Source organism: Ovis canadensis, chromosome 1 (genome assembly GCF_042477335.2).
Source record: "Ovis canadensis isolate MfBH-ARS-UI-01 breed Bighorn chromosome 1, ARS-UI_OviCan_v2, whole genome shotgun sequence".
NCBI classification, from domain to species: domain Eukaryota; kingdom Metazoa; phylum Chordata; class Mammalia; order Artiodactyla; family Bovidae; genus Ovis; species Ovis canadensis.
Window position 1 is genome coordinate 20,772,332 of NC_091245.1, and position 18,059 is coordinate 20,790,390.

The 18,059-nt window shown below is 38.7% G+C and overlaps 1 protein-coding gene across 6 annotated transcripts in view; it reads right to left on the reverse strand.

Annotated features, from left to right (window-relative positions):
* TESK2 (testis associated actin remodelling kinase 2) overlaps window positions 1-18,059 on the reverse strand; it is a 141,134-nt gene that overhangs the window by 102,939 nt on the left and 20,136 nt on the right. For all 6 annotated transcript variants that reach the window (XM_069589539.1, XM_069589553.1, XM_069589544.1 and 3 more), the window contains exon 2: window positions 4,070-4,381. In XM_069589539.1, the coding sequence (XP_069445640.1) occupies window positions 4,070-4,291 (222 nt within the window). In that variant the 5' untranslated portion in view covers window positions 4,292-4,381. The remainder of the gene's footprint in view (window positions 1-4,069; window positions 4,382-18,059) is intronic.

Sequence of the window (18,059 nt, forward strand, 5' to 3'; positions counted from 1 at the left end):
AGGCAAAGAAACAAAAACACGAGAGAAAAATTAAGAGACATGAAAGATAGCACGAGACAATCCAATATACATGTAATGAGACCTTAAGAGGCCAAAGAAAAGAGCAGAATTTTAAAAGATAAAATGTCCAAGAATTTTCTAGAATTTAAGACACATGGTTCTTAAAATGAAGGAATAAACCACATTCTAAGCAGAATAAACAAAAATAAATCAGCTCCAAGACCAATATAATCAAAACCGAACAAAGAAGAAAAAATAATTCTAAAGGCTGATTAAAAAGGGTAAACAACCAAACTAACAACTAACTTAGTGACAGCAGAGGTGAATTAAAAAAAGAAGAAAAAAGGGAAGAATAATTTTAATGTGCTGAAGAAAATGCTGTCCTAAATTCAATACTCATTAAATTATCATTTAAGAGTTTATTCAGTGTAAAGATAGAATAACAGTAAATATAAATAGATTACAATTTCTCTGTCTCTTTATGGGCAAATTTAATTTTGGATCAAAAAAATTAAATATAAAACTATTTCACAGGACATACATAAAAAATGTACTATCACAGACAGAATAAAAATAGAGATAGAAAAAGACATACTGGGAAAATAATAACCAAAACAACAGATAAATGCATATAGTGAGGAAGAAGGTACATAATATTGATATCAGATAGAGTAGAAATCAAAGCTAACAGCATAAAGTGGGACAAAAATAGAAAACTAGCATTTATAAAATATACAATCTATCTACAGTGTACAATCCAATAATAAACAAGAATTTCTATTAATATATACTTCACAAAATGGACTATAAACAAAATAACCACACTGACAGAAACACAAGGAGAATCTATAAACACATTAGGAAATATTAATAGACTTTTTTCAAAGAAATAGATTAGACTATAGAAATAAGGTCATATAACATTTGAATAACAATACAAAAGCTTAATCTAATAGAGGTACACAGAACTTCATGCAATCAAACAAAACAGAAATTCATATTTGTTTCAAATATATTTGTGGCATTCAAGAAAATCTGACCTTGTGCTATATCAAAACAAAATCTAAATTATATTCCAGAGGCTTTCTTGATGGTCCAGTGGTTAAGAATCTGCCTTGTTGGACATCCCTGGTGGTTCAGTGGTTAAGAATTCGCCTTGCACATGGGCACATGGGTTTGATCCCCGGTCCAGGAAGATTCCACATGACACAGGGCAGGTAGGCCCTTGTGCCACAACTAATGAGCCTGAGCTCCAGACCTTGCAAGCTGCCACTCACTACTGAGCCCACCTGCTCTAGAGTCCCTGAGCCAAAACAAGAGAAGCCACTGCAAAGAGAAGCCCACACATTGCAACTAGAGAAAGGCTGCCTGCAGCAATGAAGACCCTACACGGCCAAAAATAAATAAATAAACAACTTTGTTTAAAAAAAAAAAAAAAAGAATGTGCCTTGCAATGCAGAGGACTCAGGTGCAATCCCTGGTCTCAGAACTAAGATTCCACATGCCGAGGATCAACTAAGCCCCCGTAGACCACACCACTGAGCTCTTGTGCCACAACTCAAGAGTCCCTGCAATGCAACGAAAGATCCTGCATAATCCAATTAAGACCCAACACAGGACTTCCCTGGCAGTGCAGTGGATAAGAATCTGCCTCCCAATGCAGGAAACATGGGTTTGATCCGTAGTCCAGGAAGATTCTACATGCTGTGGAGCAACTAAACCCGTGCACCACAACTACTGAGCCCACGAGCCCTCCTAGGGACTTCAGGCCACAACTACTGAAGGCCGTGTGCATAGAGCCTGAGCTCTGCACAAGAGAAGCCACCACACTACGAAGCCTGTGCACCACAACAGGTAGCCCCTGCTCGTTGTAACTAGAAAAAGCCCACAGGCAGCAACAGAGCCAGAGCAACAAAAAAAATACATGAGATAATTAAAAAGAAAGAGCCAACCCAGCCAAATAAGTAAATATTTTAAAAAATAAATTATACTCCAAAGACAGATTTCATATAAGCCATTTTCTGTGATCATGATGCACTAAAATTAGAAATTAAATATCAAACAATTACCAAAACGAAAATTCACCATGTAGACTTTTTAAATTTTTATTTAAATAATTCTCATATCAAAACGAAATCAAACCAAACTACCTTTAGAAATGATGAGACCACACTGAAAACCTGTGATATGGCCAAGTCTAGAGGAAACTTTAAAGCTTAAGTGTATATACAAGAAAATAATAAAGACTGGGAAAAACTGAGATAAGAATAAAATTCAAAAAGCTACAAAAAGAACAAAACATCACTAGATCTAATAAGAAAGTAAATGAAAGAAAGTAATACAGATATAAGTAGAAAATAGCGAACCATAACACAAACAGAAGATAATCAGCAGAATCAAAGGTAATATTCTGACTACTAGGCTCTGCCCAGGGTGGAGTTATCAACAGGTGTGGAAACAGACAAACTTCCCTGGGACAGGTACAAGGGCAAAGGCAGGACCAATGAGACTTCACAGCTATCCTCACAGGTCCCGGAATCCTATATTTCTTAAGCCTTCAGTTTATCAATAAACGATACCTCTTCCCCCGCCCCCCCCACCCGCCGTTTTTGGCCACATGGTGTGGCTTATGGTATCTTAGTTCCCTGGCCAGAGGTTGAACTCAGACCTTGGTAGTGAAAGCACCAAGTCCTAACCATTGGATCGCCAGGGAATTCCCAACTAGCTCAATTTTTTTTTAAGCAAATCCTTTGAGAAGAAACCTAAAATAAACTTGTGTTGTTTTATTTTTAAAATAGAAGACACAAATAAACCATATTAGAGGAATGAGGCAGATATTGATATGGTATTAATTACACTTAGGTTTGGCTGCAAACAGAGGACCAAATATTAAAAGTCGTAAGATTTTTTTCTTACAAAGAAACTCCAGGAGATAGTACAGAACCAGGCAGCTCTCCCATGTAGGCATGGAAGATGCAGGCTCTGTCTTGTTGCTCTGCCACAGAAGGCCTCCATTTGTAGGGTTACACTATGATCAAAATGTACAACAGCAAACATGAAGGAAAAATGGATGTAAGAAGTGGCAAAGGAAGAATTCCAAAAGCTCCTATACGACAATTCTGCTCATATCCTATTGGACAGAACTACTCATATAGTTAAACTCAGCTATAAGGAAAGCTAGGAAATGCCATCAGTGTGTCCAACTAAAAGATCTATTAATATGGAAGAAGGAAAACACAGCTATTGCGGAAACAAAAAACCTGTGCCACATCAATTACATAAAGTATTTATGCCCACAAATCCAAAAATTTAAGTAAGATTAATTATATCCTAAGAAAATAAAATTAACAAAAATTACTTAAGAAAGGAAAGATCCCACACAATGTGAAGCAATTAAGCGTGCTCTCCTCAACTAATGAACCAACATGCTCTGGAGCCCACAAGACACAACTAGAGAGTCTATGCACCTCAAAGAAAGATCCTGAATGAAGCAACTAAGACCCAATGCGGCCAAATAAATAAATAAATATTGAATGGAAAAAAAATTTTTTTTTTTTGGCCATGCCACAGGGCTGGTGGGTTCACAGTTCCCCAACCACAGATAAAACACAGGCCCGGCACTGACAGCACCAAGTCATAACCACTGGATGACAAGGGAATTCCAGGCACAAAAGAACAAATATTACAATTTCATTATATGAGGTTCCTAGGATAGACATATTCATAGAGACATTAGGTAGAACAAATATTAACATGGGCTAAGGGTACTAGAGGGAGTTTTTTTTTAAATGCATACAAAGTTTCCATTTTGGATGATGAAAAATTCTGGAGGAGTGGAAGAGGCTCCTATGTTATTTTAATTTTTGACCAGTATGGATTATTTTTATAGTTAAAATAAATAAAATATCTTGCAAGTTAACAGATAGCTCAAGAGGAGTTTACAATACTACTCAAGATCCACAGTCCCCTGACAAGGCAAAGCCTACTTCCTAATGAAACACAGCTGTGAACTCTGCAGTGAAACTGACCCTCAACAAGACAATATGAGAAAAACTGTGGCATCACTCACCTTGAACACTTCAGAGAAGAAGCCAGACCCTATTTTTTCACAGGTGAAGTCATCTAAACGTGTCAGTCTGGAAAAGGCACTTATAAGAGCTCGATATGAGGAGGGCCAAATTCTTCCCACTTGGGTCATGTTCCCATCCCCTCCACTACCTCCTTCAAAATCCTCAAGACGCTCCACACGTGGAGGAAATCCTGCAATTGAATTCCGTTTGCTCCGATCCATAGTCTTCAATAATCACTTGTTTCTTCTTTTAAGAATGAATTCCATACATAATAAGTTTTTGTTGAGTTTTACTTCTCTTCTGGCTTGACACTAAACAAGAGATCAAAATAATATTTCATTAAAAACATTAATAAAAATTAAACACATGCATACAGTATAATATTAATGTAAAAGTACTGCCTCTCTTATAGTCTAGTTACTGATTTTCAGACCTAAAAAACACCTTATGCCTTTACCTTCAAAAAACAATGATATAGCCATGATTTATTGAGCACCTACTATCTAGGAAACAGTATGAGAGTTGTACATATGTTATGTCATTTGATTCTCAAGTAACCCATGATACAAAGATTATAATGCTTATTTTGCAGAGAGGTCAAATAATCATACAGTCACTAAATGACAGAGATAACACTAAAATGCCAGACTGTCTGATTCAAAAACTTGTACTCTTGCCAATGCCCTTCACAGTCTCACATAATTTTCTCTTCATTTGAAAAAGTCAAGTTCAAATATATAAAACAAGGATGATAAATATTTTACATTTTAAAATTATATAATTTTAAAAGAAAAAAACTATATCCAAAGGCAATTTAAAAAGCCACTCTTGATTAAACAACCCAGTCTAGCAGAAATGACCACAGAAGGCTCTACCATTCTGGTACCTGATGAACAATAAAAACAAAAGCCCACTTTTTCTTTTAGTCCGTCTCTACTACTTTTTCCCACAAGAATCAATTATATTTAGGTTTAATTAGTCCATTTTGAGTTTAGTTTTGTGTTTGGTGTTAAAGAATGTTCTAATTTAATTTTCTTACATGTAGCTGTCCAGCTTTCCCAGCACTTATAAAACTCTTAGAGGAGAATATAGGCAGAACACTTGACATAAATTACAGAATTACTTTTTCAATCGATTTCCTAGAATAATGGAAATAAACAAATGGGACCAAGTGAAACTCAAAAGCTTTTAAACAGCAAAGGACACCATAAAAAAAAAAAAAGACAACGTACAAAATGGAAGAAAATATTTGCCAACAATGCAATGACTAAGTGATTAATCCCCAAAATTTACAACAGCTTATACAGCTCAAAAAAAAAAAAAAAATCAACAGAAGATCTAGACAGACATTTCTCCAAAGACATACAGATGGCCAAAAAGCACATGAAAAGATGCTCAGCACTGCTACTTATTAGAGAAATGCAAATCAAAGCTACATGATATCAGGCTTCCCTTGTGGCTCAATGGTAAAGAATCTGCCTGCCAATGCAGGAGACATGGGTTTGAACTCTGATCCACGAAGATCTCACATGCTGTGGAGCAACTAAAAGCTGTTCGCTACAACTACTGAGCCTGTGTTCTGGAGTCTGGGAGCCACAACTACTGAGTCCACGCGCTGCAACTAATGAAGCCCAAGTGCCCTAGAACCCATGTTCCACAAGTGAAGCCACCACAATGAGAAGCCCTTGCACTGCAGCTAGAGAACAGACCCTGCCTGCTGCAACTAGAGAAAACCTGTGCAGCAACAAAGACTCAGCACAGTCAAAAATAAATAAATTTTTTAAAAAAAAAATATATATATCACCTCACACCAGTCAGATAAATACTGGACAGGGTGTAGAAAGAAGGGAACTCTCCTGTACTGTTGGTGGAAATGGTACAGTCACTATACAGAACAGTATGGAGGTTCCTCAAGAAACTAAAAATACAGCTACCATATGATCCAACAATTCCATTCCTGGGATTTTTCTCGAACCTGAGAAAACCATGGTTCGAAAGGATACATGCACCCTAATGTTCATTTCAGTGCCATTTACAGTAGCCAAGACATGGAAGCAACCTAAATGTCCACTGACAGATGAATGGATAAAGATGTGGTACATATATACAATGGAATATTACTCAGCAACTAAAAAGAATGAAATAGTTAGGACCAACCTAGACAGCATATTAAAAAGCAGAGACATTACTTTGCCAACAAAGGTCCGTCTAGTCAAGGCGATGGTTTTTCCAGTGGTCATGTATGGATGTGAGAGTTGGACTATAAAGAAAGCTGAGCACCAAAGAATTGATGCTTTTGAACTGTGGTGTTGGAGAAGACTCTTGAGAGTCCCTTGGACTGCAAGGAGATCCAACCAGTCCATCCTAGAGATCAGTCCTGGATGTTCACTGGAAGGACTGATGTTGAAGCTCAAACTCCAATACTTTGGCCACCTGATGCAAAGAGTTGACTCATTGGAAAAGATCCTGATGCTGGGAAAGATTGAGGGCAGGAGTAGAAGGGGACGACAGAGGATGAGATGGTTGGATGGCATCATCAACTCGAGGGACATGGGTTTGGGTGGACTCCGGAAGTTGGTAATGAACAGGGAGGCCTGGCGTGCTGCGGTTCATGGGGTTGCAAAGAGTCGGACACGACTGAGCAACTGAACTGAACTGAACTCAGTGCTATTTGCAGCAACATGGATGGACTTCGAGGTATCATACTAAGTGAAATCAGACAGAAAAGACAAATTTCATGTGGTATCTCTTATATGCAGAATCTAAAAAATATATGATATAAACAAACTTATTTACAAAATAGAAACAGACTCTCAGACAATGAACTTATGGTTATCCGAGGAGAAGGGGGAGGGGGAGGGATAGATTGAGAATTTGGGATTGACATGTACACACAGCTATGTTTAAAATAGATAACCAAAACTCCTAGAGGAGAACATAGGCAAAACACTCTCAGAAATAAATCACAGCAGGATCCTCTATGATCCACCTCCCAGAATTCTGGGAATAAAAGCAAAAATAAACAAATGGGATCTAATTAAAATTAAAAGCTTCTGCACAACAAAGGAAAATATAAGCAAGGTGAAAAGACAGCCTTCGGAATGGGAGAAAATAATAGCAAATGAAGCAACTGACAAACAACTAATCTCAAAAATATACAAGCAACTTATACAGCTCAATTCCAGAAAAATAAATGACCCAATCAAAAAATGGGCCAAAGAACTAAATAGACATTTCTCCAAAGAAGACATACGGATGGCTAACAAACACATGAAAAGATGCTCAACATCACTCATTATTAGAGAAATGCAAATCAAAACCACAATGAGGTACCACTTCACACCAGTCAGAATGGCTGCGATCCAAAAATCTGCAAGCAATAAATGCTGGAGAGGGTGTGGAGAAAAGGGAACCCTCCTACACTGTTGGTGCGAATGCAAACTAGTACAGCCACTTTGGGGAACAGTGTGGAGATTCCTTAAAAAATTGCAAATAGAACTACCTTATGACCCAGCAATCCCACTGCTGGGCATACACACCGAGGAAACCAGAATTGAAAGAGACACATGTACCCCAATGTTCATCGCAGCACTGTTTATAATAGCCAGGACATGGAAACAACCTAGATGTCCATCAGCAGATGAATGGATAAGAAAGCTGTGGTACATATACACAATGGAGTATTACTCAGCCGTTAAAAAGAATTCATTTGAATCAGTTCTGATGAGATGGATGAAACTGGAGCCGATTATACAGAGTGAAGTAAGCCAGAAAGAAAAACACCAATACAGTATACTAACACATATATATGGAATTTAGGAAGATGGCAATGACGACCCTGTATGCAAGACAGGAAAAAAGACACAGATGTGTATAACGGACTTTTGGACTCAGAGGGAGAGGGAGAGGGTGGGATGATTTGGGAGAATGGGAATTCTAACATGTATACTATCATGTAAGAATTGAATTGCCAGTCTACATCTGACGCAGGGTGCAGCATGCTTGGGGCTGGTGCATGGGGATGACCCAGAGAGATGTTGTGGGGAGGGAGGTGGGAGGGGGGTTCATGTTTGGAAACGCATGTAAGAATTAAAGATTTTAAAATTTAAAAAATAAAAAACTAAAAATTAAAAAAAAAAAGAATTAAAGATTTTAAAATTTAAAAAATAAAAAACTAAAATAGATAACCAATAAGGACATACTGTATAGCACAGAATACTCTGTAATTCCCTAAACAGGAAAAGAATTTGAGAAACCATACACACATATATGTATAACTGAATCACTTTGCTGTACACCCAAAACTAACACAACATTATTAATCAACTATATTCCAATATAATAAAAATTAAATTAGTATTGAAAAAAATATTTTAAAAAGAATCAATTATGAGTCCTATGCAAAATACTACATTGTGATCCTACAATTAGTGAAATGCTTTTGTAAATGTTATGAATACCTAACTCAGACTACCTCTACCAACCTCCAATCATGGAGAATTAGTGGCAGGGCTCACAAGATCATCCTTATAGTATGCCCCTGATGTAGTGAAAGCTGGTGGCCTTCTACCCAATATGGACCAATCGCATTTCCTTTCCTGGCAAGTTGGAATTGGAATTAAGATACTCCAGCCTCAGTCTGGCTGCTTTCTAAAATGAAAGCAATGTAAACTCAGGAGATGTTGTCCATGTCTATTTTCTACCATGCAGCCTTGAAGGCACAAAAAGCCAAGGGACTGAGGCCAATTTGTAAAGAAAAAAAAGAGACAGCAAGAACTTCTTGATTTTCCTAATGTGTTCTATCTAGTTCCTGATTCCTGAGGCCTAACTGCATCCTGGCAGTTAAGGTTTCACAAGCTATCCCCATATCTTTAAATTACTTTTGCTTAAGCTAGTTTCACCAGTCTTCATAGAAAGAAGCATAATCCAAGTTCCTAAAGTACCTCTACTGAACTTCTGCCAAGAAGTGGCAACAGATCACCAGTTCAAAAATTTAACATTATAAGATCAACATTTTTAAAATTTTACAGCCAAGAGAGACCATAAAGTTCATTTTATACTTGAATAAACACAAGGACCAGAAACTGGAAATTATGCGCCCACAGCTCTAAGTTATTTACTAGCAAAGCTAGACATGGAATCAAGGATAGCGCATCTCTAAAAGTTGATCATCTGCTTCAAAATTACCCAAGGATTTTGTTTAAAACTCAGATTCCTAGGTCTCAACCTTGACCTACTACTCACTCTTGGAGTGAGGTCTGGAAATTTTACCAAGTTTCCCAGAAATTCTAATGTGCACTAAGAGTTGAAGATCCTCTATAGCAAGGAAGGAGAATATTAATAGCTTATAAAAAACCTTTTTTTAAAAAACCATCAAGAATTTCACAAGCATTTTCTCATTTAATCCTCAAAATATACCACCAAGTAGGCGTATTTTGAGGATTTTTTTGAGGATTTTCCCCAAGTTACAGAAAAAGAAATGTAGGCTCAGGAGTTAAAAGTAACTTGTCTAAGGAAAAACAGCTAGTAGAATCAGCACTGTAACCAAGGTCCACCTAGCACCAAAGCTCAGGCTTTCTCCATTTCATTATTACTTAGTTCAGTGTTTTTCCCACTAAGAGAGTTAAAAGTTCAGCTAGTCATCTGCATAGAAAAGAAAATCAGGACTTGAGTGCAGAAGGCGGCCAGGCCGATTACAATTTAGACAGAGATGGAAAAGAAAAAGAAACTTTAGAAAAATACAGAATGGAAGAAAATATTTTCAAAACAAAGCAACTGACAAGAAATTAATCTCCAAAATATATAAACAGTTCATCCAACTCAATAGCAAAAAAAAGAAAAACTCAAATCAAAAAGTGGGCAGAAGACCTAAATAGACATTTCTCCAAAGAAGACATACAGATGGCCAACAGCACATGAAAAAATGCTCAACATCACTATTTGAGAAATGCAAATCAAAACTACAATGAGATATCACCTCACACCAATCAGAATGGGCATCATCAAAATATCTACAAACAATAAATGCTGGAGAGGATATGGAGAAAGGGGAACCCTTCCCTGCCCTGTTGGTGGGAATACAAATTGGTAGAACCACTATGGAGAACAGTATGGAGGCTACTTTAAAAACTAAATATAGAACTACCATATGATCCTGTAATCCCACTCCTGAATCCAGAAAAAATTATACTTTGAAAAGATATACGCACCCCAACGTTCATTAAAAGACTATTTATAATAGCCAAGACATGGAAGTAACCTAAATGTTCACTGACAGAGGGATGGATAAAGAAAATGTAGCATATGTACACACACACACAAAGAAGTATTAGCCATAAAAAAGAAAGAAAGAATGCCATTTGCAGCAAATGGATGCACCTGGAGATATCACGCAAACTGAAGCAAGCCAGACAAAGACAAATATGATATCACTTATATGTGGAATCTAAAAAAAAAGAGAGAAAGATACAAATGAATTACTTATAAAACAGAATAGACACACAGATATAGAAAACAAATTTATGATTATCAAAGGGGAAAGGTGGGAAAGGATAAATTAAGAGCTTGGGATTAACAGATATACACTGCGATATATAAAACAGATAATCAATAGGGCCTATTGTATAGCACAGGGAACTTATATTTAACACTTTGTAATAACATATAAGGGGAAAGATTCCAAAACAGAATAGAGATATATACATGTATAATGGAATCACTGTGCTATATTCCTGAAACTAACACAATACTGTAAATCAGCTGCTGCTAAGTCGCGTCAGTCGTGTCTGACTCTGTGCGACCCCATAGATGGCAGCCCACCAGGCTCCCCCATCCCTGGGATTCTCCAGGCAAGAATACTGGAGTGGGTTGCCATTTCCTTCTCCAATGCATGAAAGTGAAAAGCGAAAGGGAAGTCTCTCAGTCCTGTCTGACTCCTAGCGACCCCATGGACTGCATGCAGCCTACTGAGCTCCCCTGTCCATGGGATTTTCCAGGCAAGAGTACTGGAGTGGGTTGCCATTGCCTTCGTAAATCAGTTATACTTCAATAATTTGTTTAAAGAAAAAAAAGATATATATACCCCAATGTTCATTGCAGCACTATTTACAATAGCCAAGACATGGAAGCAATCTAAGGCCTTCAACAGATCAATGGATAAAGATGATGTGGTATAATGTGCAACTTTTAAAAAGGGTATAAAGGAACTTTTTTACAAAACAGAAACAGAGTCATAAATATAGAAAACAAACTTATGGTTACTAGAGGGGAGAGGGTGAGAGGGAAAATTGGGAGATGTGGATTGATATATGCACACTACTATATATAAAATAGAGAACTAATAAGGACCTCCTATATAGCGTAAGCGGAGAAGGCAGTGGCACCCCACTCCAGTACTCTTGCCTGGAAACTCCCGTGGATGGAGGAGCCTGGTAGGCTGCAGTCCGTGGGGTCGCTAAAAGTTGGACATGACTAAGTGACTTCACTTTCACTTTTCACTTTCATGCATTGGAGAAGGAAACGGCAACCCACTCCAGTGTCCTTGCCTGGAGAATCCCAGGGATGGAAGAGCCTGGTGGGCTGCCATCTATGGGGTCGCACAGAGTTGGACACGACTGGAAGCCCCCTTGTATATTTTAAAAATACATTAAAAAATGAAAATGGTATCATTCTATAGGGATAGTCCTATAATTTGGGGGGTAACTTCTTAAAAATTGTTTTCAGTTCAGTTTTAATGATACCGTGAACTACAACTTGCTTCTTTCCACTTCCACTCATTGCTTTTTTTACCCTATTTTATTTTTTAAACTATTTCTTTTAATTGACGCTTAGTTAACTTAAAATGTATTGCTTTTAGGTGTATAGCAAAAGTGATCCAGGTTTACATATATGTTTATTTATATGTTTACATATAAACTCTCAGCGACCCCATGGACTGCAGCCTACCAGGCTCCTTCGTCCATGGGAGTTTCCAGGCAAGAGTACTGGAGTGGGGTGCCATTGCCTTCTCCAACAGAGCAGCTGGGCCTGGGCCAACTGTTAAGCCCGTGCTCTGGAGCCTGGGAGCCACAGCTGATGTGCCGCTGGCAGCATCTACTAAGGCCACACCCCTGGAGCCCCTACTTTGCAGTAAGAGAGGCGGCCACAGTGAGAAGCCCACGAACGGAAACCAGAAAGTGGCCCCCACCTGCGGCAATTAGACAAAGGCCCGGGTTGCAGCAAAGACCCAGCACAGTCAAAAGCAAATAAATTAAATAAATAAATAAAAATTATTAGACTAAGCCTGAATGCCTCAACTACTCAGCCAGTGAGCCACAACTAGAGAGCCCACATACTCCAGAGTTCTCACACCACAGCTAGAGAGAAGCCGGCATGCCACAACCAAGACCTGATACGGCCAAAATAATTAATTTTTAAATACATACAAAATAACATATATTTATAGAGAAGCAGGATTGCTTAAAGGTACACACTTGCTTCATTTGGGAGTTGACTGCCACAGACCTCAGGAGAAAATGCACCTTGCTTTTGCAGAGATCAACATAGTTCAGCAATTCCCAAGCTTCTTTTTCAGAGAGGTGAACCTCAGCTTAGAGGAAGGGCCAAGGAGGCTTCCACACTGAAGGTGACATGGAGAAGAGGTAGTAATCACACGGGAGCCAGCTCAGGGAACAAATGGAGCGCATGGCCACCTGCTGCTTCCCTGTGCCCTGCCAGGAGAGCGCCGTAAAGCAGAGGCATCCAGGTTCCCAAGCGGGCACCAGCAACACCTCCAAAGCAGACTCCGAGGGCTCCCTGCTGGAGGGGACCTGAGGAACCTGAGGATGAGGTTCCAAAAGTAGTCCCTGCAGAGGCTAAGAGTCTAATCAGGAATAAAAGTAGACAAGCAGGGTGGGGAGTGGGAAACGGGGCTTGGTTTATGTATGTGTGTTCAGTCTTGTCTGACTCTTTGCAATCCCATGAACTGTAGCTCACCAGGCTCCTCTGTCCATGGAATTTTCTAGGCAAAAATACTGGAGTGGGTTGCCATTTCCTTCTGCAAAGGTATACATGATTAAAGGTATAGCCTCCAGACAAACCTGGCTTCAAATCCTCGATCTGTAGCTTGCAGCTATAAGAACCCAGCCAAGTTATTTTAAAACCTCTACATAATTTACAAAATGGAAATAAACTAGTACCTGCATTGTATGGACTTCTCCGGTGGCTCAGATGGTAAAGAATCTGTCTGTAGTGCAGAAGACTCGGTTTGATGCCCGGGTCGGAAAAATCCTCTGGAGAAGGGAATGGCTACCCACTCCAGTATTCTCACCTGGAGAATTCCATGGATAGAGGAGCCTGGTGGGCTACTCCATGGGGTCTCAAAGTCTAACATGACTGAGCAACTAACATTTTCACTTTATACTTCCTGTAACATTTTCTATGTATTAATTCATTACAGTCACCATAAGGTTATTGGTTAAATGAACAGTGTCTGGCAAGTAGTAAGCATTCAAGCCCATTGGTTACTATAATTATTATTTTGTTGCTGTTGAGCTGCTCAGTCCAGTCCGACTTTTTGTAACCCCATGGACCATAGCATGCCAGGCTTCCCTGTCCTTCACCATCTCCTGGAGCTTGCTAAAACTCATGTCCATTGAGTCGGTGATGACATCCAACCATCTCATCCTCTTTCACCCCCTTCTCCTCCTGCCTTCAATCTTTCCCAGCATCAGGGTCTTTTCTAATAAGTCAGTGCTTCCAATCAGGTAGCCCAAGTATTGGAGCTTCAGCATCCATCCTTCCAGTGAATATTCAGGACTGATCTCCTTTAGGATGGACTGGTTTGACCTCTTTGCAGTCCAGGGGACTCTCAAGATCCTTCTCCAACACCACAGTTCAAAAGCATCAATTCTTCGGTGTTCAGCCTTCTTTATGGTCCAACTCTCACATCCACACATGACTACTGGAAAAACCATAGCTTTGACTAGACTGACTACTATCGGCAAAGTAACATCTCTGCTTCTTAATATGCTGTCTAGGTTGGTCATAGCTTTTCTTCCAAGGAACAAGCGTCTTTTTTATTTCATGGCTGCAGTCACCATCTGCAGTGATTTTGGAGCCCAAGAAAATTAACTCTTTCATTGTTTCCATTGTTTCCCCATCTATATGCCATGAAGTGATGAGACTAGATGCCATCATCTTCATTTTCTGAATGTTGAGTTTTAAGCCAGCATTTTCACTCTCCTCTTTCACTTTCATCAAGAGCCTCTTTAGTTCCTCTTCGCTTTCTGCCATAAGGGTGGTGTCATCTGCATATCTGAAGTTATTGATATTTCTCTCAGCAATCTTGATTCCAGCTGCGCTTCACCCAGCCCAGCATTCTGCATGATGTACTCTGCATATAAGTTAAATAAACAGGGTAATAATATACAGCCTTGAAGCACTCCTCTCCCAATTTTGAACCAGTCTTGTTTCATATTATCTTCTAACTGTTGCTTCTTGACCTGCATACAGATTTCTCAAGAAGCAGGTAAGGTGGTCTGGTGTTCCCATCTCTTCCAGAATTTTCCACAGTGATCCACACAGTCAAAGGCTTTGGTGTTGTCAATGAGGCAGAAGTAGATGTTTTTCTGGAACTCTCTTGCTTTTTCTATGATCCAACAGATGTTGGCAATTTGGTTTCTGCTTCCTCTTTTTCTAAATCCAGCTTGTATATCTCAAAGTTCTCAGTTCACAGACTACTGAAGCCTAGTTAGGAGGATTCTGAGCATGACCTTGCTAGCATGTGAAATGAGTACAATTGTGCAGTAGTTTGAACATTCTTAAGCAGTGACCATCTTTAGGACTGGAATGAAAACTGACTTTTTCCAGTCTTGCGGCCACTGCTGAGTTTTCCAAACTTGCTGGCATATTGAGTGCAGCACTTTCACAGCATCATCTTTTAGGACTTGAAATAGCTCAACTAGAATTCCATCACCTTCACTAGCTTTGTTCCTAGTGATGCTTCTTAGGGTCCCTTTGACTTCATATTCCAGGATGCCTGGCTCTAGTTAAGTGACCATACCATCCATCATGTTATCCGGGTCATTAAGATGGTTTTTTGTATAGTTCTTCTTTAAATTATTATTTAAAGGTACATATTTATAGTAGATGTCTAAAAGCAAGAAGTAGAAAGCCAGTCACTAAATTCATCGTAGTAGTTGCCTTGGTGGCAAAGAAGAAAAATGAAATAAGGAAAGGAAAAAAGGAGACTTGTATTATAGCAATAATGTTTTGTTCATTTTTATTAAAATATCAGAACAAATATGTTTGCTAACTTTATTATTTTTTCACTAACTTGCTGTTATTGTTGTTCAGTCGCTAAGTTGTATCTGACTCTTTGCAACTTCCCATATATTGCAGCGCTCAAGGCTTCCTTGTCCTTCACTATCTCCCGGAGTTTGCTTAAAGTCATATCCACTGAGTCAGTTCAGTTCAGTTGCTCAGTCATGTCCAACTCTTTGGGACCCTAAGAACTGCAGCATGCCAAGCTTCCCTGTCCATCACCAACTCCCGGAGCTTGCTCAATCATGTCCATGGAGTCAGTGACGCCATACAACTATCTCATCCTCTGTCGTCCCCATCTCCTCCTGCCTTCAATCCTTCCTGGCATCAGAGTCTTTTCTAATGAGTTAGTTCTTCGCATCAGGTGGCCAAAGTATTGGACCTTTCAACTTCACCATCAGTCCTTCCAGTGAATATTTAGGGTTGATTTCCTTTAGGATTGACTGGTTTGATCTCTTTTCTGTCCAAAGGACTCTCAAGAGTCTTCGCCAGCACAATTCAAAACCATCAATTCTCTGGCACTTAGCCTTCTTTATGGTCCATGTCTCACATCCATACATGGAAAAAAACATAGCTTTGACTATATGCACCTTTGTTGGCACAGTGATGTCTCTGCTTTTTAATACACTAAGTTTGTCACAGCTTTCCTTTCAAAGAGCAAATGTCTTTTAATTTCATGGCTACTGTCACCGTCCTCAGTGATTTTAGAGTCCAAGAAAATAAAGTCACTGCTTCCCACTTTTCCCTCTTCTATTTGCCATGATCTGATGGGATTGGCTGCTATGATATTAGTTTTTTTAATGTTGAGTTTTAAGCCAGTTTTTTCACTCTCCTCTTTCACCCTCATCAACAGGCTCTTTAGTTTCCTTTCATTTTCTGCCATTAGAGTAGTTATCACCTGCATATCTGAGGGTGTTGATATTTCTCCCGGCAGTCTTAATTCCAGCTTGTGACTCATCCAGCCTGGCATTTCACATGACGTACTCTACATATAAGTTAAAAGAGCAGGGTGACAATATACAGCCTTGTCGTACTCCTTTCCCAATTTTCAACCAGTCTGTTGTCCCATGTCCAGTTCTGACTGTTGCTTCCTGACCTGCATACATGTTTCTCAGGAGGCAGGTAAGGTAATCTGATATTCCCATCTCTTTAACAATTTTCCACAGTTTTCACTAACTAATATTTGTTAATACTGGGTGATATTATATTGTACTTTTTTCTATATTTAACTTTTCTAATAAAAAAAGAATTTTAAGTTTGTTTTGTTTTGTTTTCCAATACAACAGCTATGCCATATGCTCTGGCCAAAACAACTGACAATAATTTGGCAAATAAATAGCATCCCAATGTGCAAGCCAAGTCTCACAATTCTCAAACTTTTATTCTGCAACAGTTCAACTGTAGTTCTTGGTCCAAGGAGCATTTATATTTTAAGCTAAAAACTCAAAAGCACTGGGAGAATTTTTGGATAGCTTTCCTTATTCAAATCCACACACTCAAAATATAAAAACACTCATGAAAAACACTGATATTTAGTTGTAGAGCCCTTATTATATGCTAAAGCAATACTAATTACTAGACAGTTGAGGGAGGTGAGTAGGAAAAAGTACAGTCCCCTTATGGGAGTAAGAACTTTATTAATCCATTTTGGAGAAGTGCTGAACATGGGAAAACCTCCAAACCATGCCTTCTGCTCCCCTGGCCAACATACTGAATGACCACATTTTAATAAATGAAACCAACCAAGTTACAAATAGCTTTCAATTTAACCTAATAAATCTTAATTTAGCCATAAAAGGCAGCAAAGGTATATATGAACAGACTCTAAAACCATATGCTGTTTTTTTTAAATCTGAAAATGACTAATTTTAAAATGAGACAATACATTCTTTGAAATGTGTGAGATTTTATGCTATTTTCAGACTCCGGATTATTTCTCTTGGTGTCATTTATGGAATATTACCTTTTGATGTTAATGATGCCCTTTAAAGTACACATTTTGGGTAGAACAGAAAAAACAACTACAGTTACTCTTGCTATCGAGGCTATTTGATTCAAGAGATGACACACTGATGATCAAGAATAATGAATTTTTAGCTTGTAAAAGCTTGAAATTCCTAAATGGAAGCTGATGATACTGTGAGCTGCTTCACTAAATATATCCGAGCGAGACTCCCAGTGGTTCTCCATTAAGGGCATGTGAAATTTAGGGGGAAGGAGGCTCTTCTCAGGGTGGCGCTATCGTCACAATGGCGGGGGTGTGGGGTGGGCACTTTTGGCATTTTAGTGGGCAGGGCCAGGGAAGCTAAATGTCCTACAATGCACACAACAGTCCTGCACAACAAAGAATTGTCTTGCCCTAAATGCCAATAGTGCCCCTGTTAAGAAGCACTGTGTGAGAAAAGCTTAATCAGTTTTGTTCTTAAACTAGGAAACAGCCTTCAGCACTCTTTCAAAAATGCCAAAATCATGTGCTTACAAGGACACAAAGAATTTTTTAGTGTGTTCTCAACTTCAATACTTATAAACTGGGAAGTTCAGAACTTTTTCCCTTTCCCATAAGCAGGTTTGTCTTTTCAAGGCTAATTTTCACTTATCTTGGGATTGATTTCTTTCTCACAAAGAAAGTACAATTAAAAGCTTTTACTGGAGAAACTAATAGGAAAAGCTGTCAATAAAAAAGTCAGT